Source organism: Atta cephalotes (assembly GCF_000143395.1).
Source record: "Atta cephalotes unplaced genomic scaffold scaffold00033, whole genome shotgun sequence".
Classification (NCBI taxonomy): domain Eukaryota; kingdom Metazoa; phylum Arthropoda; class Insecta; order Hymenoptera; family Formicidae; genus Atta; species Atta cephalotes.
Genome location: NW_012130097.1, coordinates 1,949,744 through 1,977,579, shown reverse-complemented (window position 1 = coordinate 1,977,579; position 27,836 = coordinate 1,949,744). Strand labels below are relative to the sequence as shown.

The window sequence follows — 27,836 nt, the reverse complement described above, 5'->3', positions numbered from 1 at the left end:
CTGATCACGACAAACAGAATTTTCGCAGCAAATCTCTACGTTATGCAATAACGTATTGTATATACGATGAAAGCTCGATCAAACGTTATCGTGAAAGGGATTAAACAAAAACATGTGTAATCAACGAATGCGGCAAACGATAAACGGTACAAATCACTTTAGGATTCGAAAATATGACTGATACCACGATTAATTGAAAGAACGATAAATCGAGCTTTTGTCGTGTACATTTGTTTGTACGTAACGAATATATACGTGTATATATGTATATATGTAGAATGCACGTACGAAGAAAACGATTCACCAATCACGCACACCGAAAGATATCAACGAGCCGCATATCGAGCGGAATGGTTCCCATCGGGAAACAAATTTCCTGCGAGAAAACTGAGTTTCCTGTCCAAACAAATCAGGGACTCTTTTTCCGCTTACACGACTTTTTCACCAATGCGTATCTTACGACGTACCTTAGTACCATAGTTCCGTAATCCTCTGGTCTCATTGCGATCTATATGGTTACATCCGAAGTAATTGCTAATTTTATTAGAAGAAAATAATATTGCACAGAGCTTAAACAATAATAAAAATACACAAATAATACATATTTCCGAAATAGAAATACATTTACGATAAATTCATCATCAAATTTATCATGGCTGTGTTACTATGGTATGTCCACATGGTTAGATGTAATTTGTTACTATGTCCACGTGGTTAGATGTAATTTGTTATTTCCGGATATATTAATGAAATTATTGATTTTTTTTTACAGTTTTTAGAACTTTTTAAAATTGTTTTGTACAATTTATCATCACAACAAAATCTTTAAGTACAATAAGAGAAATTGCGTACAGTAAGAGAATTGTATTTGCACGTTGAAATTTTGTTTCTCATTTTTATTATGGATAGAAGAAGTTGGATTGTAACTTCGCGCGCAACGAGACGTAGAATTACGCAAAAATTTAAGAATAAAACGTATCTCCTACAGTAAATCACTAGCTCAATTCCAAAATAAAGTACAGTTGTCCCGGCAAACACATTTACGCGGCACTCGCGCGAGAACGGCCCCAAATGGAAGATAAGGTGCGAAGAGCTTTACAAGTGTGCACCATACCGAGACAAACGGACTCGCCAGTGACTTTCTGTCTTTGAGCTACAAGACACCATCGGGCACCCAACACACGCGGCTGTCAATCCCGAATAGTGTCTATCTATAGTATACGTAAAAGAGACACACGTAAGATAAACCAAGTTCGTAGTATCACGCGCACAATCATCCTCGACACACCGGAGTTTCTTCCTAGGTTAGAAGTGAGCGGAACTCGTGCCAACACCAGGCAGCAGAACAACGACTTCGAGAACTTGTTTCCTCACCGGGCCCGCCGTCAAGTCGCGGAGGACACGGGCCGAAGAATGCCGCCGGGACGGCGATAATTCACGTCGGGTAAAGGCTCGTGAAACTCGGTATCCTCCAGCTGACGGCCGCAAGGAGGGACACGAGAAAGTTGCTCGCCAAAATTGCCGGGCTGAGATTCCTTCTGTCGCCCCCGTGCATTGCCGCTGGTTTCTCCTCCTCTGCAACGAGATTAGAAAACTACGTTTCACGCAGTAAAAAGGGGTGGCAGGGATACAAACCTGAGTGGGCTGCTTAATTTTAAATTATCTTGTCCACTCGTAAAGGGCTTGTTGAATTTACTTCCAGTAAAACGCTTGAAATAAAACTATGATACGTTTATGTTTGTTTGCAGAATCAATTATGGTCCCAACAAAAGTTTTCGCATCTTAGGGATTTTTAATTAAGGAATATGCTGGAAAGTTGTGGACTATATAGAATCTCATTATCAACTTTGTTTTTATTTTTGATATAGCTTATATATTATTTGCTAAACACGCCTCAACATGTTATATTTTATAAACACACATCCCTCGAGGAATATGAATATTTTTAATGCAAATCGTTATTTTCTCAAGAATGGTAATTTGTTTTTAATAAAAAAGTATGAGATATAACAAATTCTCTTTATATACGTATATAAATTCTGGAAATAATAACTAGATAAATAAGAGCGGAATAAATCAGATTAATAATGAACAAAAATTAAAATATTCATATATCTTTATTCTACCTTTCTGATAATAGAAGATATTTTATGATGATATACATGTGTAAACTGAAGCAGAAATTCTAGAGAAAAATGAAAAAGTATTCTTTTCACATGAAGCAGTAAAGCCCTCTCTCGAGAGTACAAAAACAGCGTTTTAAACGATCTTAGGGGTCATCCGACATTTTTAGTTGAGATATAAGATGAAACGCGGATTATTTCACATTTCTTATTGTAGCAAATACCGCTCGACAATCTGGTCACGTAAGTACGTGACACTCCCAAGTTGTTATGTGCTACAGCAGCGACATGGCAAACAGTGAATGAATATCTGTCGAACTTTTCAAGTTTTCTAAGGCAGTTCTCTTTTTTTGTCTCCTTAAATTATCTCAAAGTAAACCATTTTTTCATATATTAAAATTTAATTCGAATAGACTTCAGTAAGCAGTATTTTTTATAATTTTTTTTACTAAACTTTACGAAAAAGGAATTATATTTTATAATTTATTTTTATATTATTTTTTATAATTCATCTTTTTTGCAATTCTTCATACATATATCATAATTTCCAATAAATTTTTTTATCTGTTATACAGAATCAATCTTTAGCAGCTGTATTTTCTTTTAACCTACTAATATTGTTTCTAATTTTTTATAAGAATAAGTGTATTTGATTAAAGAAAGATTAAAATTAAACTTGTAATGTAAAGAAACTTGCAATCAGTACTAATGCCTAGGAATACTTTTGACGACTGGCGATGTCGAAGTCATGTCGCGAATATGAAAAAAAAAAGATTAAACAAAATTGTGTAAGAGAAGGATATTGTTTTATGTAAGGAGGAAATAATAGATAAGTTTGATAATGCCCCATGGACATTATCGCGTTGTTACGTAGTTGTTAAGCGCGTTAAAATGTAAGTAAAACCGACACGAAGTTATACACTGTACTTTCAAAAAATTGCGTTCGAACTTTGTCTTCAAACAAACTTAGAGATTTTGTAAAAGTTTCGTTAGAGAGACGGTGGTACAATTTTGAAGCGTCCTTCTGTTATCGTGGGCGAGTTATGCGGGATTGCGGAATGAATGCGTCTGCGAGAGCCGCGCTAAATCCGATCGTAACGGCTCTCTACGAGCCGTTTAATTGTTCGGCACTTACTCTAATGAATATTCAAGTTTCGTGGAAGTTCTTCCCGGCTGATCAGGGGCTGATCTCTTCTTCCCAGAAGTAACTAGAGCGAGTTAATTATCATCGCGTTTTAATCCGTGAATTCGGCCTACTGACACAATCCGTAAGCTGTTTATGCTGTAGAAATCTTTCTAAAATTAGATTTTTACAATAGTGGAATTTAAAGAGAGTAATCAATAAAGTTTAATCACCGAGAAACATCAGAGATTCCCTCCATAACGTATTGTATATACATATATCAATATGTAGTATTATTACTAACTTGTGTAACATTTGCATTAAACATGAAATATAAAAGCGGATGTATTTTCTATTTATATTACGCTGAACATTTTTTGTCCGCAAAGTCAAAATAGTTTATTAACAAATAATTCTGTTTCATTTAAAATCTGGAGACGCTGACAGCTTGGCGCTAAGCTACGCGTAACGAGACACTGCCGTGTGATTACTTTCTTATTTACTTATCACTACTATTTCAGATTATGACGCCAGAAGTAAGAAGATACGCTATAAAAATTCTTACAAAAAAATATATTAAAATTATTAAAATAAAATTATTAAAATAAAAATATATTTTGATAAAATGATATTTTCCGAAACAAAAAGATGGTGGACATATTTTATGAGTCTTCAATAATCGTAAATGTATTAAAAAAAGATTCTATTTGAATTCATTTTGTAAGAATTTTTATTGTATATTTTCTTGCTTTTGACATCACAATTTGACATAATAGTAATAAATGAATAGGAGCTTTAACGTTCCATATTCTCTCTATGAATGTTCTTACAATATAATTTCACGATATGTTTGTAGCAATCGTTTATATTATTTTATGTACGAATATGCATCTAACTTATAGACATCGTAAATATCGTCATTAGATTTTTTTCATCATAAATAGCAACTGTTTGCAGACTACTTGTGTATGCAAATAAGCATCAATAAGCATTAGTCACTTGTTTTGCTTTGTATTGATAATGTGAAAAATACAACAAGATAGATCTGCACTTTTTTGGAAACTTTGATTCTTTAATATATGTAGCTGTTATGCAATTTGCAGAAAAGATTTTTATATTATCAGATAATATTTATCCAGTATTTTTTATTGAATCGTTACCTCTATGTTGAAGGATAAATAAATGAGCTTCCATTAAATGGATTAAATTCATGATGCAACGCGTCTTTCTTATCAAGTAAAAATTTAAATTGTTATATTAAACGTTAGATATATTCGTCGATACTAATTGGTCGATACTAACGAAATAACATTTTATTGGATTAGTTTCGCATTCATACATTTCTTTTAATTAACCTCAAATCTCTCAATTATCCTACAATTGTCGGCAAGACTGAATTTGACTAAAATTAATGAAGAAATAGCTTCATGTTTCTTACCTTCGATCACGTGAACCATGACAAACGCCGCTTTGGCGTTGCTAGGTACGCACGTATAGTTCCCTTCGTGCGTAAGCTTCGTTTTGTTCACCGTCAGAATGGAGCCGCTTGACGTGAGCTTAACATCAACGCCGGGCTCCTCGTCGTAATTTATCATACGACCCTGACGATACCAAAAGACATAAAGGGGCTTTTCCGTGGCCGCCATAAGTTGGCATTCCAAACGGAGGTTCGAACCTTGCTTCACGTGCAGATCAGGTGCACCTGGTATTATCGAATATGCCTCCGTAATCTTGAGACGGGCAAAGTTTCGCTGTACCGGATGTGACGTTACCTGCAACCATAATGTAACAATATCTTTAACTTTTCATAGTACATATAAAAATAGTACATAATACATATGAAAGACACAAATTCGAAAAAGCTGAAACATTCATCAGATAACAATCAGAAAAATATTAAAACTAAAATAGCTATTATTTTGTGATAAAAATGGATAAAATAAATTCAAATACTATACTAGCAGAAATCTGTCATTTCTATTAGCATATAGTAAAAAATATATATTTATAAACTACTTCAATATTTATTAGAATTTATTAGAAAGGATTCATTCGTTATAAGATAATTAGTAATTTTCTATTGTCAACCTGTAAATTTACTTGATATTACGAATAAAAATCATTTTTATATAAATTTATCTTTAAATTATCTAAAATAAATGAGTTTATACACAAACACAGTTATACGTTAATTGAAATAATAATATAAATATATTATACAATATACAAAATGATGTTAAGAAATCAGGTTATACCGTAACTTGAGCATTTTCGAAAACAATGACCAATTTTAAATTATAACAAGCCACGCTTTATGCTGTAATGTATACTATAAATTGTATTCACATAATCAAAGCAATGTTGATTGTCCTTTAGAAAATCCAATAGGAGCTAAAACTACGGCTAATCACCGCGATGACTTGAAACAGTTTGTGAGCGACCGCTTTAGCATTTCAGCTGACATTTTAGACATGCAAAACCTTTAACATAGTGTACATTAGAAATTATTCAATTAATCAGGTATGGCTTGAAACAATCATTCAATTGATACTGAAAATAACTCTTTCAATTTCGTATTTTAAAGAAAGCATCACTTTAATTATTTCGCAATGAGATCTACCTTAGACTTATTATTTAAGTCTATATTGATGTGTGTTTTCATTATTATGAAAGCTTGATGATGTGAACTATGAAAATAGATATTATCTCACTTATATAGTTATGTACAACCTCTTTCTTTTATATATATATATATATATATATATATAACAAAACTAAAAAAGGTAATTCATAGAAAGATAAAATTGATATATAATAAAGTTTAACGTAATCTTAGTATTAAATGACAGAAATATGAGTAAAAAATTAAATAAAAACTGGATCATCACAGTTAAATATTCTTAAAATTAAAAAAAATATATGAATAAAACATTCGCTAAATTACCTGACATTCATAGATGCCGGCATCGTCCACCGTTACGGTGCGTATTGTGAGTTGCCAGTCGGTGCTCGAGTGTCTGACGACAAATCTCTTGTCAATGGAGTGTGTGCTAGTACCGACAGTTAACAATTGTCTGTCCCTCCGTCTCACCCATGTGATCTGTAATAAAAAATGACAAAAAATAATTAATATGTGTAACCATTTTTATTTATTGCACATAATTTTTACATATAACAAATTTTATTTTAAAAATTATTCATTTAATCAGGTAAAAACATTAAATGCATGTTTTATACTAAAAAAAAATCGAAATTGAAAAAAATTGCAGCTAGAACTCTGTTTAAAAGCAATTGTAGAATATCGATCTCTGCTATGTTCACTAAGGTTTTTTTATTCAGCATAGTATGTATTAATCTATCATGTAAATGCTGAATGATTTTTTTAATATCTCGTAATAAAATTAAAATTGTTAATTTTCTTAATATAGAATTAAACCATTTGCAAATGAGAGAAGAAATAAACTTGCTTTTAAATTAGTACAGATGTAATCTTATGAACGTTACAGAAGTACCATTTATCTTTAAACAAGTAATTAGGATTATGCATGAGTTGGATAATGAAAATTGTTTGCGGTATAGTGTTCAAAAGCAGTAGATTATTTATAGTAACAATATATGTATGAGAAGTAATGTATGTCCTATGAGGTAATGTGACAGAGGAGCCTCGACATGCATCGAATATCAATTATCATAGCTATTGGAGTACACTAATTTCAAGATAATTTTCGTTCTCCAGGGAACAGACCACAAAACGTTCAATATATTGGATAATGGTTACATTGCATAGTATTTAATTGTGTAGGTATATCATCAATCTTTCCATTTTTAAACACGATCGAAGAGAAACGATTATTTAATCGTTTAGGTAAATCTGATGTATTAAATTATTAAAAAATAAAAGAGAATTGATTTGAAAAATTATTATTACGAAAATGTTATTAAAATCTTCTTAATCTTAATGCATTTTTTCTTAAATATTGGAAAACTTCTTTTTGAAAATTTTTATAAAGGAAAACAATATATTATCTTGAAGGAAACTTTTAAATATTTTTTACAATAACGATGAAGAATTTTTCTCTCGTTAGTATTTATAGACATACAAATTTGCTATTATTCTTTATGCACATATGTTTCATCGTCTAATTCAAATATAGCATGTTACTTTAAAGCATTATATTATATAGCCAATAAACTAAACATATTGGCTTTATATCACAATGATTGCAAGATTTGTATGTATATATAAATACTAGTTGTATCAATTCATTATTTTTAAAAAGTATATACAGAGTGGACACCCTGTACACATGAAATAAACATTCGAACTTTCCATGTACGATATGTAGACTTTCATATCGTTTGTGCAATTGAAAATCCATTGTTTCGTATTTCATATTTTATTTGAATGTTTGTTTATAACTTTATAATGAAACATTTCTAACTAAACTTCATATAACATTTTTTGTTATTTCTACTTATAGATATACTATCGCAATTTAGCCGTTAAATTTTGAGACTATTTATATATTTATATATTTTATATGAAATATCAAATAGAACATTAAATATTTTAGTTGTGAATGATTGTATAGAGCTGTACTGAGTATACAGCTTCGAGAACTTCTCTGTTTGTTAGGGGGTAAATAAGTAATTACGTTTCCTAAATGTAATAACGCGGTTGCCTGTTAATCAACAGCAGTAAAATTTAATTATTAGGAGATTCCTCGTTACAAAGCCTTCCTCTGAATTTCGATCAGAGACATCACGTTGCCATGCCAATTATTTTTTATTTACATCCCTCATCGAGATGAAATCCACCGTAAACATCTTAATACTCTCAGAAACATAATTAGGCTGATTCCACGTAATACGTCTCGGAGAAACCAATTTCCAAGGATATGACATTTCTGGTACCGCCAAACCTAGTAATCCAGAGTGCTTGCTGTAATCCTAGGTCCCACGAAAAGGACCTATCTACGGCTCACCGACGTGTAACAGCGAATCCAATGTGACAGGAGTTGTGCGTGTAAGAGAGAAGAACGAGAGAGTATGTGTACGTGTGCCAGTCTTTGATTGTGGAAGTTATCGAGTAGTAGAGTTTGCCTCAATCGGCGCGAAGTTACGAGAACTTCGCGGTGTCTTCGAGCAGCCGGAAAGACAAAGATCCTAAAGCCTTCCGACGTCCGTCTTTCGGTTTCAACTAACTCCAGATAAGGTTATACACACATGTACGGATTGTTAGGCTGAACAATGAGTTTTGCTGTTGTCGAATACGAGGACTTTATTGCTCAAAATACTTGTATTCAATTAAGAGGTTTCTTAAGAATTAAGAGATCGAAGTAACTGATTCGCGATCAAGCTTTCAAGCTTAATCCACATTATAATATATATTATGGAAAATAGCTCGTTTTTAAGTTATTCCGTAACCCTAACTAGCCGCATACTCTTTTAAGAATACTCTGTTTGAGTACTCAACAAGTACTCTGTTTGAGATTTGTCGTAAAACTTTTGGTCTTTAATTAAAATTTTATATTTATAAAATTATATATCAATGGAGATATATATCTACTCGCATGGCAAGTGTAGCATTTTAATGCCAAACTCTTTCTTTCCAAAGATGATGTGGAAAAAGTTGGAAGAGACCGATATCCAACAGTGGATGAAATCAGGCTACATAGATTTATAAAATTATATTAATAAGAATTATTAATAAAAATTATATTTTAGAAATTTTGTTTTTTTAAATATTTACATTTAATACATACAAAAATCATATCTCTTCCAACTGTTTCATCCTACTGATCATCTTTTTTTAAAAAGTGTACATACATATTCTTTCTTGTGATTCAGATATAGTAACTACTCATTCTAGATTCCTGACGTCTAAATTATCCAATGAACTACACCGTTTCTAATTATTTTTAGCTCAAACGTACGATGTTATGGTATATCGGCTTTACAAGAGAAACTGTTGAAGTATGTGCGAGCGGCGTGGGCCTATTTGGCTTTCCAGCGGAAAGGGTTAAAAGTTTGTACGAAGCTAGTGGGTGTAGTCCGTCAAAGGATTAAAACCAATTAAAACTTAGAACGAAATGCAAATTGGAGTAGCACGTCCGACTTGCGTCGGGCCTCCTCCGTACTTAATTTCCTCTTACGTCATCTTGCCTGACTCGATCATCATCATCAGTCTTGTTAGACACGAGTTAGATAACCGATAGCTCTGGCATTCCCGCGGGAAGCTATTAAGCCGCGACTGTGTGGGGATTGCTAGATCTAGGTAGAAAAGACTTTGTACAGTGGCAAGTAAATGGCATCTACTTGTGCGGGAGGTGCACACACGTGGCACACAAATCGAGCTGACACCGCTGTGGGACGCGCAGGAGCTTAATTGGGAAATACTCCGGGTTACAGCATGCCATGCCGACACATTCTTTATCTGTCGACCGGGAATTGCCACCCGCGATCGGTGACTTGTGCTGTTACATACCAGATATATCTTGCGAGAATGAATGACATAGAACGCGAGAGGACAGAAGCTGCGTTTAAACTCGCGATATTGCAATTACAATTAATTGAAGAGCGTACTAAATAACGAAATAAAATGAAATAACGATTATAAGAATCGTCATAAAAATTTTTATCGCTTGTTAAAAAAGAAGAGAAATCATTTTTGCAGTAATAAGAATATTTTTATTCGCAATGAGACTCTACAGCAGGAAGGAAATTAAAAGCAGCCCGTTCCGTCGCAACTGCACGCTCGCGATCGCTTTCAACTCTTCCTTGATAGCAAGCATCGGGATTGCCGATAAGGAACACCGAAAGTTCATTCGTTTATCAGCCAAACCGTTTTAAAAGTATTCTTGTAATGAGGAAAGTTCCCTCACCTATCCGCCCCGCGCGGGAATCAAGCCAACCACTACACAGCCACACTATATACGCGTCACAACCCCGGAAACTTAAAGCTACGTAGCGACGGTATTATATACTCATAAGATTGAGATGAAATTCTCTCTCTTGAAATATTAAAGAAATATTAATTATTATTTAAATTATGAAAATTCATATTAAACCTTTCATAGTGATTACTAATACAAATAATATTGTATATTTTCTTCTTTAAAAAAATATCGCAATTTAAGAATAAGAATTCTATATTCGGTTGAAGTGAATCTTGGTACTTAATAATATTCATATGTAAATTTTTTAAATATATTTTTTCGGTTCTATAAACTGCACATTGATTCGATTTATCAGATTTGAAACGCAATTTTGATGAGGTCATATTTTTTACAATAAATTCTTTGCAATATTTTAAGATACTAGTATCGTTTCTAGATTGATCAATGTAATTTCTGATATTATTTTTAACTTTAGTTTATTTGAGTTTGAAATCTGAATCGATGCGCACTTTATATAACTAAAAAATGTATTTAAAACATTGACATATAAATATTATTAAGCATCATGTTTTAACCGAGTAAGAATTTCTATTATTTGTGTTATTTACTTATTAGTTCAATTTCTTTAATATTATTATATGATCGATTCAAACTTGATATCATCACAATTTAATTTTAACAATTAAACATATAAAAATGATAAAAGAACAAATCTCACCTGGAATAAAAATATTTGTAGAATATATGTCTGCGTTTTTAGAACAAAGTATTCAAATAATTTATATCAAGTTAAAGTTATCAAAAATATTTGATATTTCATTCATTATTAAATCATTTATTTTTGTTGATCAACTTTATTGTTAGTGTGGATATTTACGGATACGAAGAAAACTTCTTTTACATAATGTATACTAACTGCAGGGTTTTATAGCTTATACAGCAATAAAAATCGATTTTCGTCTTGTGAGCTTGAAGTGACAGTGAGTTTGCGCATTGGTTATAGCTTAACAAGAATAAATACACTACCGAGATTTAGTTTGAAAACAATTATAATCGATATGTCGATTTTGACGTATTGAGATGCGTAAATGTGTTAGTCAATTGCTGTATAAGCCCTCAATCGCTCAATCATTGTATCTGTTACTTTATTTAACCAAACATTGATGTTATCATTTTAGAAATGATTGACGTTAGCCAATTGCACAGAGGATTTCTATACGATGTAACATTGCAAATTGAATCTAACACTTTAGATCAATTTAATCAAACTGTTGATCTTGCAATTAAATCAATAAATACAACATAGACACGGTACTATTGTTTTTAATTTAGTAAAAAAATATGTAATTTAATAAAAATTAAAACAGTTTATATTATTATAATATGATGGTATTACACATTCGCGTTACATTAACTCTGTAAATGGATATTCCATATACAATTTTCATGTGGAAGCATTAAAATGCTTAATTTATTTTTCATCATTTCATGATATCGATTTCATTCGTGCCATCCAATCAGACCTGTTTGTGATTTATCAATCGCATTTTACCGTGATACATTCCATTCAGTTTGCAAAAGGCAACGTTTTTGAAACGTATTTTCCCTATTCGACATAGAACGAATTATATCACGCATGAGGAATGAAGTTGAAGACCAAATAAACCAAAAGCTTTGCGGTATCAAATCCGAGCTCTTGAAGCTGTCCGTTTTTACTCATATACCTCATGCGACATCTGAAACCAGCAGAAAATTCCCTGCGAAATAGCGGGAAAATGCGTATAATTTACAAGACGGGAAATTACCCAAGGATACTTTAGAGATGGGAATTTAGTGTTTCTATGTCTATGAAGGAATTCGTCACTCGAATCTTTTTATTTCCGATAATTCTTCATTCCCTCCAATCTCTCATTCACTCCATCTACGTTCTCAAAGGAGAGAGACTTCCACTCCCTCGTATCTCAACCATCCGGATATCCTCCATTATACCCTTGCTCGTCTTATCTTATTCATCGTAACCGAGGACGTTCTTCGAGGAAGCACTTCAACTCGGCAGTAACCCATGCATATCTATTTTCTTTGTCGGCAATGACATTGAGGAAGAGAGTGCATAACGCAAAACTCGATTTTTTCCTAATCGACATATAGAAGGACTAAGTAACACAATGATTAAATGCGTGCTTACTAAGAGATACTTAAACATAGTAGTATCTCTAGAAGTAAGAATTTGGCATATGTTCTAGTAATTTGATATTAAATGGCGTATACATATATACTTGCATTTACACAACTATAACGCACTACACAGGTCTGCTTTTCAATTTTTTCACATGCTCTTTCAGTCATCATCTGATTGGGTTCCGCTATTTCGTATGAAACCGATCAAAAATTCAACAACATATGCCAGACTTTTACTACGATTGTGTTCCAAAATTTAAATGGTGTTTTTTTGGTGTTAAAAATCTATAGTGTAAATTATAGATTTTAAGCGCTGGCAGTAAATTTGAAATAAAATCTAGTAGGCCTGTTTAGAGCCCTAAAGATTCGTCATAGAAGAATGTAGTCTGATTTACTGTTTAAAAAGGGGTTAAAAAATATGAAAATTAGAAAGAAAGGTAAATTAAAAAGACCGAGATTAAAGTTAATCTACATTAACAGAAACGGGCATTAATAGCGCATTTCTGACTTTACAGGATTTTAAACCTGGTTTTATCTTTCTTGCTAGCATCTCATTGGTGATTAATTCTAGCGGGACAAAATCACCAATGAGATGCTAGCGAGAGAATCAAAACTATATAGTACCTCTTTCACATAGCATTTAATAGCATTTTATCCGAGGGATGTTCTGGACACGTCTTTAAAATGTCTTTAGAATTTTTTTTAGAGGTCTATGCTGTATAGATCTCATTCACAGCGCGTTTAGTTATTGCGATGCTCATTACAGAATGCTCATTCATTCTAAATATCGATGTTCATAATACTTCGGTGGCAGCCGCGCGTCCTTTATCGTCCAGCGGTTTGACATTTATCGCGTGATTTACTGATGTTCTCTTCCTTGCAGCATCGTTTCCGGCAGGTGCTCTTTCCGGTCGACGGTTTCCATTATATATCATGATGTTACGTTATCCCGCAACACGGCGTTGACGCATTTTGGGATGAGATAAGTGCATTACGCTCGGTACGCGAGTAGATCTTGGCGGAATATGTTAATTCCATTATACGCACAGTCATATAACGTTATGCGCCAAATTTGAGAGCCAAACTCAAAGGATCGACCGCAGTGCTTTACATAATTCGCGTTTGAATCGTGGCTCGTGGGAATAATGATTAATTACCGTGCGGAAAGCATACATAAGGCGTCCGATCTTCGCGGGTTCTGTTCGGAGGAATGATTGTGGATCCTTTCGCGACGAAATAAATTATCTATTATGCTTCTTAATCATCGAGTACTTCTCAAATCTCAATTGTATTAGAGTGAAAATTTCTCTGAATATACATGTCTGTACGGACAATACAGACTGTGCTGTAAAAGAAATATTTGATATCAGAAGTTTCTCCCTGTGGATTTAAAATAATATTGGATATTTGAGAGAATACTGAAAATAAAGATCCCCCTCCCCCTCCTCTCTAGGAATAAAAACGACTTTGAATATTTCCGCCGTTCAACTTTTACGCGAAACTTTTTTGACGTATTTCGAGGAAAGATAAATGATGGTTTTAAATTGGAGAATTCCGGAGTTGATAAAATATGAAAAGAAGTCTGCCGATAATTTATAAGCGATAATAATACGATATCTTATAAGTAGAAAATACGCACAGGAATTTAGAAAATTTTTACAAAGGTTCGTACTTTTTTTAAAAGATATTTTCAGAATAAATATATTTAATGAACATTTAATGGAAGAACTCATATAATAATGTATATTTAATGATACTATCTTCTATTCATTCTATATCACTTCTAGATTTATACTTATAAATTTATTGCCTATTTATATACAATGTTGTTATTTTAACAATGTTGTTATTTTAACATATTAAAGTAAACAAATAGGATCTCTCGATCATTTGATACTCAGATTGAATACTCGATGATTAAGAAGCATAATAAGCAATTTATTTCGCGATAGGATCCACAATCATTCCTCCGGACGGAATCCGCGTAGACCGAATGCTTTAAGTATGCTTTCCTCACGGTAATTGAAAAAGGAAAACACAAATTAATAGGCTTTAAAGACTCAGCAACAAATAATTCTAATTATGCACATATCTCTTTATATTAGATGTTGTAATTTTACATGTAATTTTTTTATAGTGTACTTCAGTAAATGACATTTTAAAAAGATACATATATGATTTATTCATGATTTGAATAAATTGTAAGATGTCTATCTAGTTACGTTTGCAAATACACGACATGTTACATCATCGCGGAAAGGATGTCTAAACTTCCATATGATGGTAGTTATAGAGACAAGATGCAATGCTTTTGCCCCTTTTTTTCCTCCCCCCTTTTTACCATCTGTGATAGCACTTTTTACTTGTTTTGAACTTAGCTGCAGTATAAAGAATCTGAGGCAGTCTTGTTTCTGTATTTCTGTAGTACAAGATGCGCATGAATTCATCTTTTATTCATGGTCGACGAGAACGCGCGGGAGCTCACCGAGGTTATATGCGGTTCATGACAGGGAGTTTTGCATAAGTGGTCTTAGATTTTGCAACTTTTGTATCATCCAAAACAAAAAGCTTTCCAGCGAGCGATAAGCACACACACCCACACCCACACACACACACACACACACACACACACACACACACACACACACACACACACACACACACACACACACACACACACACACACACACACACACACACACACACACACACACACACAGATAAATAAATATATCAATCTCTCAAATTATAGAGAAATGTCTCGAGATTTTTCACTTTCGATCTTTTCAAATTTTAATAAAATTAAAATTTTTTCTTCATATAATACGTGTAACTATCTTAACTATTAATCAAGATCATATTTATAAAATTTAAATTGAGGAGCTTGTTATCTTTGAGCGCCAATCTTGTCTTCCCCACCTAATGAATAACAATACTAATTTTTTGTATGTTTTTGACTGTAGATTTACAAATACACCGATATTATTAGTATATTAGTATCTTGTTGTTGATAAATATGTTAATTATTAATCATATCTTGTTAAAAAGACAGCAATCTTACGCAAATATTGTTATCATAATATAAAAGTTATCATCTATCGTCGTATAATGATTTATAAAATTCACTGTAGACGCTTGCTTAAATTACTTAACTTCTTCATTGACGAAAAAAGTACATTATTGAAACATATAAATTGTAACGATTTTTGTCAGTGTATAATTTACTAAATTAGTTTAATAAATTGATGATTCACTTCGTCTCTCAATTTCGAGACACGTTTATAATTTCCTTTTTTTTGATTTTTGTGTTGTGTAATAAGAAATATTATATTTATATATTATTTCATTATATAAAATCCAAGTTAAAGTAAAAATTACAAATTTATGATAAAATTTAATAACAAAATTTATTTTTGATTACTTTTTTATCAATAAACAAAAATTGATCCGATTCGCTTTAATCTGTTACCTAAAAAAAGTGATGAAAGTTAATCCAGAATATCCATCGTGTACGTGAAGAACCGGAAAATCATCGTACTTAACAATTAATACATTATTAATACACATTCTATACATTTATATTATTTTGAACATATTTGCTCTCATCTCTTCCACAAAACCAACTTGTCAGACAAACAGCATTTATTTTACAAATAATTTATTTTTCAAATAATTAGAGATTTAGCAATAAATCTAGGTCAATTTTCTGAAATTTTATTCATTTAAAATATAAATGTATTCCAATATTTTAACTAACTCTTAAGTATCTTCTTTCGTGAAAGATTTTAGTCCATATAACTTATTCCTTATAATCGAATGATGGGAGGGGGGGAGGGGGGAGATCAAAAATAATTTTACTAGAAATGAATGTTTTATAAGAAATGATGTTAAAACGTAAATCGCTTTATTGCCGTTAAATTTGTACATAACTCTGGCAATGCATGCAATGGGAAGAAGAGATCTGAAATACTCTTACTGTAAGTAAATTACGAGCTGAAGTCTCCGCTCTCCGTGCCCAACGAAGCTGTAAAATTTAGAAATCAAAGGGAGAAAAGTAAACCCTCCATGGAATTTGTATAAACATGCTGCATCCCCTGAGAGCGTTCTCAAGTTTTCGTGCTCGTTTATAGCGGTTGCGGGCTTTAGCATTGACACGCAGCGCATATCGATTTGTTTCTGCTTATTGAAACGCAATTTCGATTTGTGTCAAAGCGAGCGTCTGTTCTTTTCAAGAAATAAGCGTACAGAGTCAAAGAATCTTTGACATTTTTCTCCGTAGAAATGTAATGTATTAAGTGCTGAAGAAAAGCTGCTACAGGATCATAGATGGATTTATAGATGCGGAAACCATCAAAGACATTACAATGCAGAGAAATTATTATTTAAAAATCTGTTTTAATGAGGAATACGTCTGCAATGAGATTTAATCACCAGTTATTAAGAAAATTTGCAATTATTAATTTTATCTAAGACAGTAGTTTATGAGCATATTTAAGAATTTTTTCGAGAGGGATTTTTATCAAATAAGCAGCAATTTTTTGCACCAATAAATTGCTTTTTTGATATTTTATAACTTGAAATGTCTACTTTTTGTTTCTCATTTTGGAATGAATGAGAAAAATATCAGGTTGTCGATTACTTTTAATCATAAATTTCTAGAGAGAAGAGTTGAGAATCCTTAAACCTTCTGAATACGCCCATGCAATAGTCTACAACTTTTGACATGCCATAAATTCTAAATTCGACAGTTATTGTGCATGTAAGTCCGTTTTCAAACGTTACGAAGTAGATGTGTTGGAAAATGCGCGTTTAAAGTCGGCTTACGTCTCATTCACGTCGCAATGTCGGCGACACGGAAAACTCATCGGAATTTTATGGAAACGTGCGTCGTCTGTCGCGCAGAGAGAATCGTCTGTCGATTCTCGAAATTCTATTCCGATTTCTAAAGTATACCGCTAGCGAGTATCGAGAGAAGGAATGTTTCCATCATCTCGATCGCATATGCATATAACGGGGATTGCTCTTTCGTTCTCTCCTCCTTTTTCCCATAGAGGAAGGAAGAAAAAAGAGAGATACAGTATCTACGCAGCATCTGGCGCATCGTCGCATTGGTTTAATGCCAAAATCCGCTAAAATATTCTAAAATATTCCCGAGCGGACTTTCTCAGCTTCGCGAGGCATGCGTAATAGGCATCCGGTCCAACTACGCGATGTTACGGCATGGAATTTGGCATAGTTCACGAGGGAATACATTCCAAATACTAAATCGACCGGTGACACAGAGATGTAATCTCAAATTTTCCGAAAGGGGTTGAATTAACATCGAGAGGCGTGAAAAACGCGAGATAAAGCATAAACTGCGCATTACTATGAAGTTGTTAGTTTAGAAAGAATGAGATAGTTTGATTGCTATCGATCTCTTTCTTATTTCTCTTTTTTTTTTAATATCTATTTTAAATATAGTTGAAGAGAGACATTGATACAATTAATCCTTTATAGACAGGCGAACCCATTTTTGAGTCACTCTTTTTTATTTTATGAACTCCTCGTTTGATTTTTATGAAACTTGACCTATGGATAATTTAATAATGCTTTATTCGAATCTGAGATCAGAAATAAAAAATTTTTAATGTTTAATTTGAATCCAATATGGCAGATAGAATTTTTTGAAAATAATCTGATTATCATACATACATATACAGCCGGTCACAGAAAGATTGCAATACTTTTTTTTCAATGGGTTTTTTTAGAATGCAGCCTACTGTTCGAGCTATCGATTCTTATTTGTGGATCCATGACTAAATAACCAATCACTCGGTGCAAGCTGCATTCCGAAAAAATATGTTGCAATCTTTCTGTGACCGGCTGTATATACACAACTTGATTTTAGGAAATGTTTAATTGCAAAAAAAGAATAACAATTTCCAGTTTCGTTTTATTTGAAGCTCATCTGCAGTATTGTGCAAATAGTTACTATTGATTTTCAAACTGACCCCCAAACTTTGATTGAGCTATGTCTACTAGATCTTCCTTCATTGGAAGTTTCATCCTTTTGAAATTTGACATTTTTAAGTTATATTCAAACCTAGCAATATCAAAAACTTTCTAAAATTGAGTTTCACGATAATCAGATTATTTTTTGAAATTTGAATGGAATTCTGATGTCAGAATCGTTCCGATTCTCTTAGAAAATAAGGTCTTTTTTAAGTTTTTTTACTAAAAAGCTCCTATCCTCAAAAGGTTAATATACTGCGCAGAAACAGGAAAAGTGCTAGAATCAGAAAAAGTACAGTTCATACTTATTATGTTTATAAGATGAAGTCTTATAGAGAAAAATTCTAACTAATATTACTGCGCGATGGACATCGATTGTTTGCTAAGGTGTTGTCAATTAGTAGCGTTCGTTACTGAAACGCTAGAATCCAACATGGATGAAAATAACCCGAAATGAAGTACGAATGCAGATGCATTCGCTATTCACGCAAATTGTCCGTTGATTTTTTCTCGCGGATGGCACTCTAAATAAGCTAAAGAGCATACGCTATGCCGGAATAGCGTGCCGTTGTAGACCGTAAACTGGGGCAATTTGCTGGACCGACGACTATAGCATTAAAGTACATAGCGAGGGCAGTAAAAAGAGAAAGGAAAAAAGCAAACGGCCTGCAATTCACAGGCAAAAATATCGTATCGACTTATCATTTATACTTCCAACATGGTGCATCACATCCGTTTCCGCTTTCAATACCGTGTGCCGTATTCAGGACACACATGTTTGCATGGTTACGCAGAATATCTCCATAAGGGATGGAATATGTACTCGTTTGTGCTTTCAATTGCGGATTTGACAAATCAGAGAATCCTGAGTTTTATAAAGAATTATTAAAATGCATTACGTAAGCTTATGAGACATATGTGTGAGACATTTATTGATTTCTTGTGTACCTCTCTTTTTATGTTACTTATTTTATTTGATTAAAATTTTGCCGAAATCTCTGACTAATAAATTCTATCATACGCAAAATAAATTTCCTACAGTTATATAGGATAACAAGAAAGTTTGACCACAAAGTTTTGTATGTTCAAATTATTATTATTAATATGTTTAAATTGACTTTATTTGTCGTTATTCATTTTGATGTTATTTTGAATATTAAAAACGTTGTTTTGAATGTCAAATAGTTGCATGGAACGTATATTTAAAAAAAAATGCTCTGAAGTGTTAGTTACATTGCATCTTATTAAATAGAACCAAAAAGATCTCTGCACCAAAAGATTTTATCGATTGATGAAGACCGCTCTATTCAGAGACTTCATTCATGAAAATATATGCGTAGTCATTTCTGAAACGTCTTAAAGCTAAAGGTTGTCATCTTGAATGTTATTTATTATTTTTGATATTCAATAAAATATTCAATATAACTAACAAAGTTTGTTTTTTGTAAATATATGTCACTAATGATTTGAATATAAAATTTTTGGCCAAATTTTTTTGTCATCCTGTATTTTAAAAATAAATTCTGTCTTTTCGCATATAAATTTCTCAGTAAAGGAAGACAACTAATATAATCTACAATGTAGATTTATCTTAATTGCGTACTTATATTTGAATTTATATGCATTAATGTTATACATCATTTATTGCAGCAATAAAAAATAAGATTTGAGTCTTTAATGTTTTTCATAATAGAATCAGTCTTTTCATAATAAAATATATTGCTTCATTTGATACAATATTTTAGTAAAAATAACTATAATTTTCGAAGAACAGAGTTATGTAATTTCATTTTTATTGAATAGACGATGTGTACATATATATCAACGTCACATGGTAACGAAAATTAGTTACGCATGTCGTTGTTTTAACGTTATGTAATCCATTTTATTTTTTTTTGTTAAGCACAAGCGATGAAGATAAAACGTGTTTGAAAATATTCTCAGCGTGCGATTGTCAAGATAATTCACGTTACCAGAGAAAATTTGTACTTCAGCTTTAATGGTGCCCGTGATGGAAGATATTTCTTCCACAGAAAGCTTCTTTGACATTTCAAATTTTATCTTCGCGTTTGTCATTCACGTCCCGACGGTTTACATTTGAATGGTCATTTCATAGCTACGCCACGAACGCCAATCATATTAGAAATAACGAATACTCTTTTCTTTATGGATCATTCGCTTGGCGTGTGCACGATAGGAAACGGAAATTAAATGAGGATCGTTCGGACTTGTCTGTATAACGGAAATGAAAATCTGGAAAATCTGGTGTGAATGGAAGAAGACGAAGCGACTTTTGAGATGGGCAGAGAAATAGTATGAGTGAGGAATCAAGCAAGGAAAAATGTTGATTATTAATATTTCACAATGTATGTCCAGAGGAATAATTTCCTGAAAAATTACTCATTTACGTGTTTCAATTAAGCATTTGAATGCAATGAACAATGTCATTTTCAATAGCTTGATTTACAACATTTATGTAACAGATAGAAATTTTTATTTTTTCGTGTGTTACATTTTGTCATAGTACGATATTAATAGTATTTGAATATAATTCGATTTGTACTGTTTCAAATAGCGTACTATTAGTGAAATACAACACGAGCACACAGATCGTATTTTCAACTTTTATGATATTATTTCTAGCTATATGTATTCAATAGGAACAAAAAGAATGTAGCTAAAATTGGTCACATGACAATTATTTTTCATTAGCAAAAAAATAAATAACACATATACTTCTAATCGAAACATTTATACAGAGCTACTGAATACTTTAAAAAATTTTAAAGGATAATTCCTTAAATTTAACGAAAACTTTTATATATCAAATGTCCAAAATGGTTTAGTTTTATAAATATAGGGTATCAAAATTGAAAGGAAAATTTTGTTTTTTCCAAAAATTTCGAAAATCACTAAAGTTATTTTGATATTGAATTTTAGCAAGTTTTAAAGTAATCCGAGTGATTTTTGAAATTTTTGGAAAAAATTTTTTCTTCAATTTTGATATATTGTCTCTTTAAAACTAATTAAGCTATTTCGTGAACATATACAGTCACATGAAATTTTCGTCTTGAATTTGTGTGAGAAATCACCTCTTAAAATCTTTTACACTACTCATTATTTACCCTACATAAATAAACCGAAATAAAAAATATATATATATTATTAAGTAAACTGTGTGACACTTACCGTTCCAGCTCCAGGATCGGTAATTTTGCACGGCAGAACTGCCGTGGTACCACTTTGAGCAAGCACCTCTCCAATTGGTCCTTCAAGAACATCTTCATTTTTACCCTCCGGGGCATTCAATGGGGCGATTGCATTATTGGCACTTGAATTCTGCTGATGCTTCGCCTGGCTTACTGCGAACATAAATTACAACAATGTTTCTTGAAGATAGGAACCACTTTGTTCGATCTGAGTAACATCTGTGAATGACGCGTCGTATAACAAATTAATAACATTAGTAACAATTTTTCTCGTCAAATCATAAATCTGAAAATTGCTTTCAGATAATTATAACATTTTGTTGAACAAGCATATTCGTTATTAAAACAAAATTAGATGTAAAGATTGTATGCACATTATGATATCTAGAAAAGATATCTGCTGAATCTCATAAATTCTTATAATAAACAAGAAAATCGAAGTATTTATAATTATCTGTAAATGAAAAGTCTTCTTACAAATAATTTTCTCGCTTCTTAATGTTATTATCACTTAATAAAGCAATAGACTGAAGTAGTTTAACAATGTAAATAATAATAAACTTTGAAAAAATATAAATCAAAAAAGAATGTAAAATATCTGTAATATCTGTCTCTTCAATATTAGACCATCATGATTTGGATCATCAAATAACATATAAAATTCAAAGATAACTAGAATTATAAATGAAACATAATAAAAAATAATATTAAAGGTTTATTTAGAAATTGAAGAAACGTTATATAGAAATTGAAGAAACGATACTCAATAAAGAGAGCTTCGCAAGCATAGATAATCTCGTAAAAATTGATAATATCGATTATATAAAAATATTCGAAAACATGGCTAAACCAAATAGTTTAGTCAATATTAAGATCTTCTTTATATGAAAATCATTTTTCATTTATAAAGTATTTCAAAAATATTTCAAATCTTCCTTCTACTTCTCTACGTAATAAAACGAGTTGCAGAGTGAATTTTTTTTTATGGGTGCTGCATGTTATGTGCTTCATTACAATAACGTTTCGATTTCATGTAAAAAATTTATCCAGAATTTAGAATAATTAAAAATAGGAACTTTGTATAAATCTGTTCATTAATGCCTTTTTCTTTTAATTCTTAATTTTTCTAGTAAAGTAATTCTTCAACTTTCTTAATGCTGATTGTAGCAAAATGTGTAGAATCGATTAATTAAAATCTCTCAGAAGATTCAATTAAATGAAAATTACGAGAATGCAGATTGTAACAAAATGTGAGAAATCACGCCATTTTCTCGCACGAGAAAATTCCGCGTCCACAATATCTGTCTATCCAAGGACTGTTAGTTCTAAGGTCGACTATGATCAAGGATTAAGGACGATTTTCATGGTTGACGAAGGGCACGGCACAGGGATTGCAAGAGACGACAAAGCACCCTCCTGCACCCTTGGAGATTAATGCAGCCACCGTAGCGACGATAACGCATAACCCGAGCATCGCCCGAGTGGCTTAAGTGAATAACTTAGTCATGGCAATTACGACGGGTTTGGTCGGGCGTTTATCGATGCCCAAGACGCGCCAAACCGCGGCGAATTTCCATGGATATTCAACCAAAAACTTTCTCGCTCGTTGTGCCTCACATCCCGTTTACCTTTAGCGATTGTTCACTTGTTCCTAGCTGCACACATTTCAGACTTCTCTGACAATAAAAAAAAGGAGTTTTCACCCATAAGCGTCTTGCGCGAGAATTCTAGACGATAAATATCCGGAAAGTTTCTATTTCTGTTCAAGAGTAAGCCCAAACTCAAAACTTGACGCTTCACGCCGACGATACAAAGTTCGTTTTTAAAACGTTGCGATATACACGCTGTGTGACGTGTACACGTTTATAGCATTTTTTCGTTTATTTCAAGTTCTTCTTACATTGTATGTAAAACTATTACTTTTACTTAAATTCCCTATTAAATAATGAATAATGTATAAACATACTATATTCATAAAATGATAACTTCGAACAAATATAAATAGAATAAGAAGGAATCTAAAGAATTCATATTTTATTAATAGTAATTTCAATTTTTGTATTCTGTAAAAGTGAATCAGTGTATTGTTGATTTCAATGACTGACTTCAATGCTACACTTATAATTGATGTAATCATCAGCGAATATTTATTGTTTTTCAGAAATAATACACTGATTTACTTTTAAAAGTTATGATTTTCTGCAGATTCAATTTATAGAAATCATAACTTCTAAAAATGAATCAATGTATTATCATTGAAAAACAGTAAATATTCGCTGATATTACAGTTATAAGCGTAGCACTGAAGTCAGTAATAATACATTAATTTCATTCTAGAGTAGTATAGAGTAATATAACGAACGGTGAATTAAGCTCCTTTGCATAGTGGAAAAAGCTATATCGAAACATGGAATCTTTGTGAACGTATTCGATATTTATCAATATTTAATAATACAAGAGACAGGTCACTCTCTCGATGTTGATCAGCGTACCGCGTATCTCACTTGAATTTTCTCGTTGAAATGAATTAACATCGTTGCCAGCATTCAGTATTTCAAAGTGATTATTCACTAAAAATTCCTGCGGGAAAAATACTCGAATTCTTTGTGACCGGAATAAAAAAGGAAAGAAGAGACCATTAAACGAATGACACTCTAAGGGATTATTAGAGTAGTATTTCTACCGTGAAAAAATTATAGAAATTTTCATATCATGTGATAGAAAAACATTATAATTTTAACAAAATATTAAATTTAAGAAAAAATAATATATTTTAATTAAAACAAAATATTCTTACGTACACTGAGAGAAAAATGTCGAAGTATTGCGAAGCAATGTTACTTACGAAATTTGATTGTGATGACGAAATATACATTTCTGTGAAATATATTTTATTTGTGTGAAATATATTTCATTTCTATGAAATATATCTCATTAATTGTAAAAAAATAATATAGATGGCTTATTTGACAAGAATAAAATTGTATTTCGCCCGTATTTAAATATAAATATTTATTTCAATGAAATAAATATATTTCTCACAAATATACTTTTAGACATCTTTTTTTCAATGTATAAAAGGCTTTTTGTTTTTTTTCTTATAGCACGCAAAATTTAATGAATATGGAAATAGCAATTAATAATGCAATAAACATCAACATTCCATAATAAAAATTTAAATATGAACTTTACCGTGCTAAAATATTACTTTCGCGTCCGTATTTACTGACTAATTAAGTTGATTAATCGATTATTCAACATTCACTCAATTTTTTATGAGACATTCTTTTTTCATATGGACATCGAGAATGACCCATGTGTAATCGTGAAAAAATTGCGTGAAAAGAAATTATCATTAACAATGTATATACACAAAAACAAGAAATAATTAGCATGATATAAATACGTTAAATCTTTTATCTTTAACTTAATCATAGACGAAATAAAAGTTCAGGCGGATACAGTTTTCTAAATTGAATTTACCAATGATTAGTATTCGCACATAGTGGAAGATTAATCTGGCACAATTTCAGAAAGTTTGCCGAATCGAGAATCGTAAAATGGTCCGGTAATAGGGGCCGGTGTGCATTTAATTAAACTTTCAATTAGATCTAAAGCTTCGGAGGTATTACGGCGATGACCTAAATTTTCAAAACGACATCGTCTCGTTCGAGAATGAGACGTTTTACGAATTTGTTCGTTAATATATATCCGCGTCGACAATCTCGATGTCCCAAAGAAGCAAATCATCGAGATGTAAGGACATCGATGAGTGATCGACACGATTTCGATGCGCTCATCGCGGATAGGTTCAGCACTAACGAGACGAAAGTAAGAGCCGCAGGTTTTCAGCAACGCGATAACCGGAAATTGCTTGTCAGCCATCGAATTAAGTGTTTTCCATTGCCGGCACGAAAATAACTTGCCTGAAGTACGGAAGAGTGTGGCGTGCCGCCGTCCCGCCCGTGTTTCTTCAGGCAGCATCATTACCGTTGAAAATTGTATGCCGCCGTGAAGCGAATACCGACAAGGAGGAGCACAGAATTAGAAACAAAATTATTTAGGCTAGGAGAACCGCTATACTTAAACACGCGATTTGCGAGAAGAAAACGTACGAGGTAGAAATACGAATACGTCATTTCCTGACAAAATTTCTAATTCTAATCCTATGAAATCTTCAAAATACCACATTTCTCTGACAAAATTAAATATGTAATATACACAGTTAAAGAATTTAAAATAAAGTAGCAATGCATACTTTTGGTATGCAACACAAAATTTAGAAACGTTAAAGAACAAATAGCAGTTTTTTACAAAACTAGAACTTTCATTGTTTTTTCTATGAATAGTTAAAAGATTGTTTTTTACATTTTAAAAGAAACAACGTATTCCGTATTTTATTGTATGTAATTAATAATTAAACTTTTTTTTAGAAAATTATAAATCAATCTTTCAAATCTTTTAGCTTTTAGCTTCAATAATTGTATATTCAACATATCATAATATCCATTTTTAGTACAACAGTGTAACGAAATTGCCTTTCCAAGAATTCAAACTTACCTGTGATATATATGTGTATCTCGAGTAGGATAATTAGAAGCACGATCCAAAATGCCCTCATGATGATTAAAAAATTACTCGTAGCTCTCTTCTTTCCTTAGACATATATCCCTTTTGAAACAGCTGAAATCCAAAAGAAAAATGATTGTTACTTTTTATTATTTTCAATACTCGTTCCTACGATTTTAATTAATTGTTTTACCATGTGAAAATCTAATACAATTGGAATCAATTTTTCTTTAAACAGTCGTCTAGTTTGATTTTTCTTAAACGAATAAAAAATAAATTAAATTAATTACTTAATAGAAGAGCTGAAAAGTGAAATTCTGAAATGAGATTACAATTGTCCTTTAAAATATTCAATTTATGGTGTTTTATACAGCTTCCGAAACTTAATTATGAATTAAAGAATAGCTTTTTAGTAATGCACTGTGTGAAATGTGTTGCACATCGTTTTATGATGAAGAATGTTGATTAATTTTATGTCGGGCAGCGGTCCGGGTGCGTTTCTTGCTTATTCATCATACATTCCCATCAACTTCAAGCTAACATATTTTTCGATAGAAAAATGTACCAACAAGCTTGAAGAATTTAATATAAATAGAGCGCCGTGCCAACAGAAAATTTCAACTCCATTTTACGCGCGAAATAAACTAACGGTATTCTCACTTAAGTGATGCTAGCAGTTTGTTAAATGCGAATGTAAACATGAAGTAACAGCAAATTACATTTTTGAAGGAAATAATATAGCAATTAAAGATGAATTATGTTAAAAGAAATATTTCTTTTGTTCTTCACCGCGATACAATTTTCTTTTTATAGAAACCTTATTTTAGTTATGTAAAAAAATTATTTTCTTTTTTAAGTTCTTTATTTCAATACACTCGGTGCGTTCAATTTGCGAGCCATATATACCTTTGAAAAAAGAAAAGTAAAAAAAGGAATTACGACTGAAACGTAGGACGAGAGTACTACTGGATCGTGTTCCAAAACTACGCACAAGTGCCCCTTAACGTGGTATTAACTAGTTTCGTCGAATAAAAAGTACTAACTTTTTTGCGAGTACGTGCAAGTTTTTCTTAAAACTACGCTTGCTAGCTTGCAGACGTAACATTTTTGTTGAATCGAGTGAGATCGATAGGGACACGGATAACATTCTTTTGCCCTGGGCTCTTGTCCTTTCTGTCTCTTTGCTTCGCACAACTCTCCTAATAACATTTTAATTTTTTTTTTCATATAACGCATATAACATAAATTTCGTGTAAAAAAATAGAAAATATAAAAATATATATAAAAGTATATATAAAAGTTCAAGAACGTGAAATCAAATATACGTATATTTAAAGAATTAAAAAAAGGCAAAATGAGATAAAATTAAATTTTAATGTAAATTATAATAAGAAAATTTATTAATACGAAAATTTAGAAAATGGAAAACTTGAAAAATGATAAATTAATTTGTTAATATTAAAATTTGTTAATATTAAAATTTTAAAAATAACAAAATACTTATATTTTAAAAAGCATTTAGATTTTAATTGACTTTTATTCTATATGAGAACTAAGAATATGGAGGAGATGTTGAGCATTTCCTAGAAATTCATGGAGAAACAGATATGGAAACGAGATTCTTCAAAATGCAGATTCGTGATCATGAGGAAGATATGCTGGCGAAAACCTCAAGAATATTCGACGAATTCCCGAGACAAAGCAATGGCTGAACGAGTGTGATAATATTTCGTCGAGAAAA

The 27,836-nt window shown here is 31.8% G+C and overlaps 1 protein-coding gene across 1 annotated transcript; it reads right to left on the bottom strand.

Moving 5' to 3' along the window:
* Positions 1-1,435: 1,435 nt before the first annotated feature.
* On the bottom strand, positions 1,436-26,147 carry LOC105621365 (limbic system-associated membrane protein-like). Its single transcript, XM_012202830.1, has 5 exons — positions 26,087-26,147; positions 21,507-21,679; positions 6,191-6,346; positions 4,685-5,018; positions 1,436-1,575 (listed from the first exon to the last, which is right to left on the bottom strand). Exons 1-5 carry the CDS (start codon positions 26,145-26,147, stop codon positions 1,436-1,438), a joined length of 864 nt encoding a protein of 287 aa, XP_012058220.1.
* Positions 26,148-27,836: the final 1,689 nt, after the last annotated feature.

Bases quoted from the DNA above. Each gene is read 5' to 3' on its own strand.
- LOC105621365 (XM_012202830.1), bottom strand. From the start codon at position 26,147: ATGAGGGCATTTTGGATCGTGCTTCTAATTATCCTACTCGAGATACAC. The intron at 6,347-21,506 runs GTAAGTGTCACA...TTTTTATTACAG, and splicing joins CCGATCCTGGAGCTGGAACG to ATCACATGGGTGAGACGGAG. The intron at 1,576-4,684 runs GTAAGAAACATG...ATCTCGTTGCAG, and splicing joins CATGGTTCACGTGATCGAAG to AGGAGGAGAAACCAGCGGCA.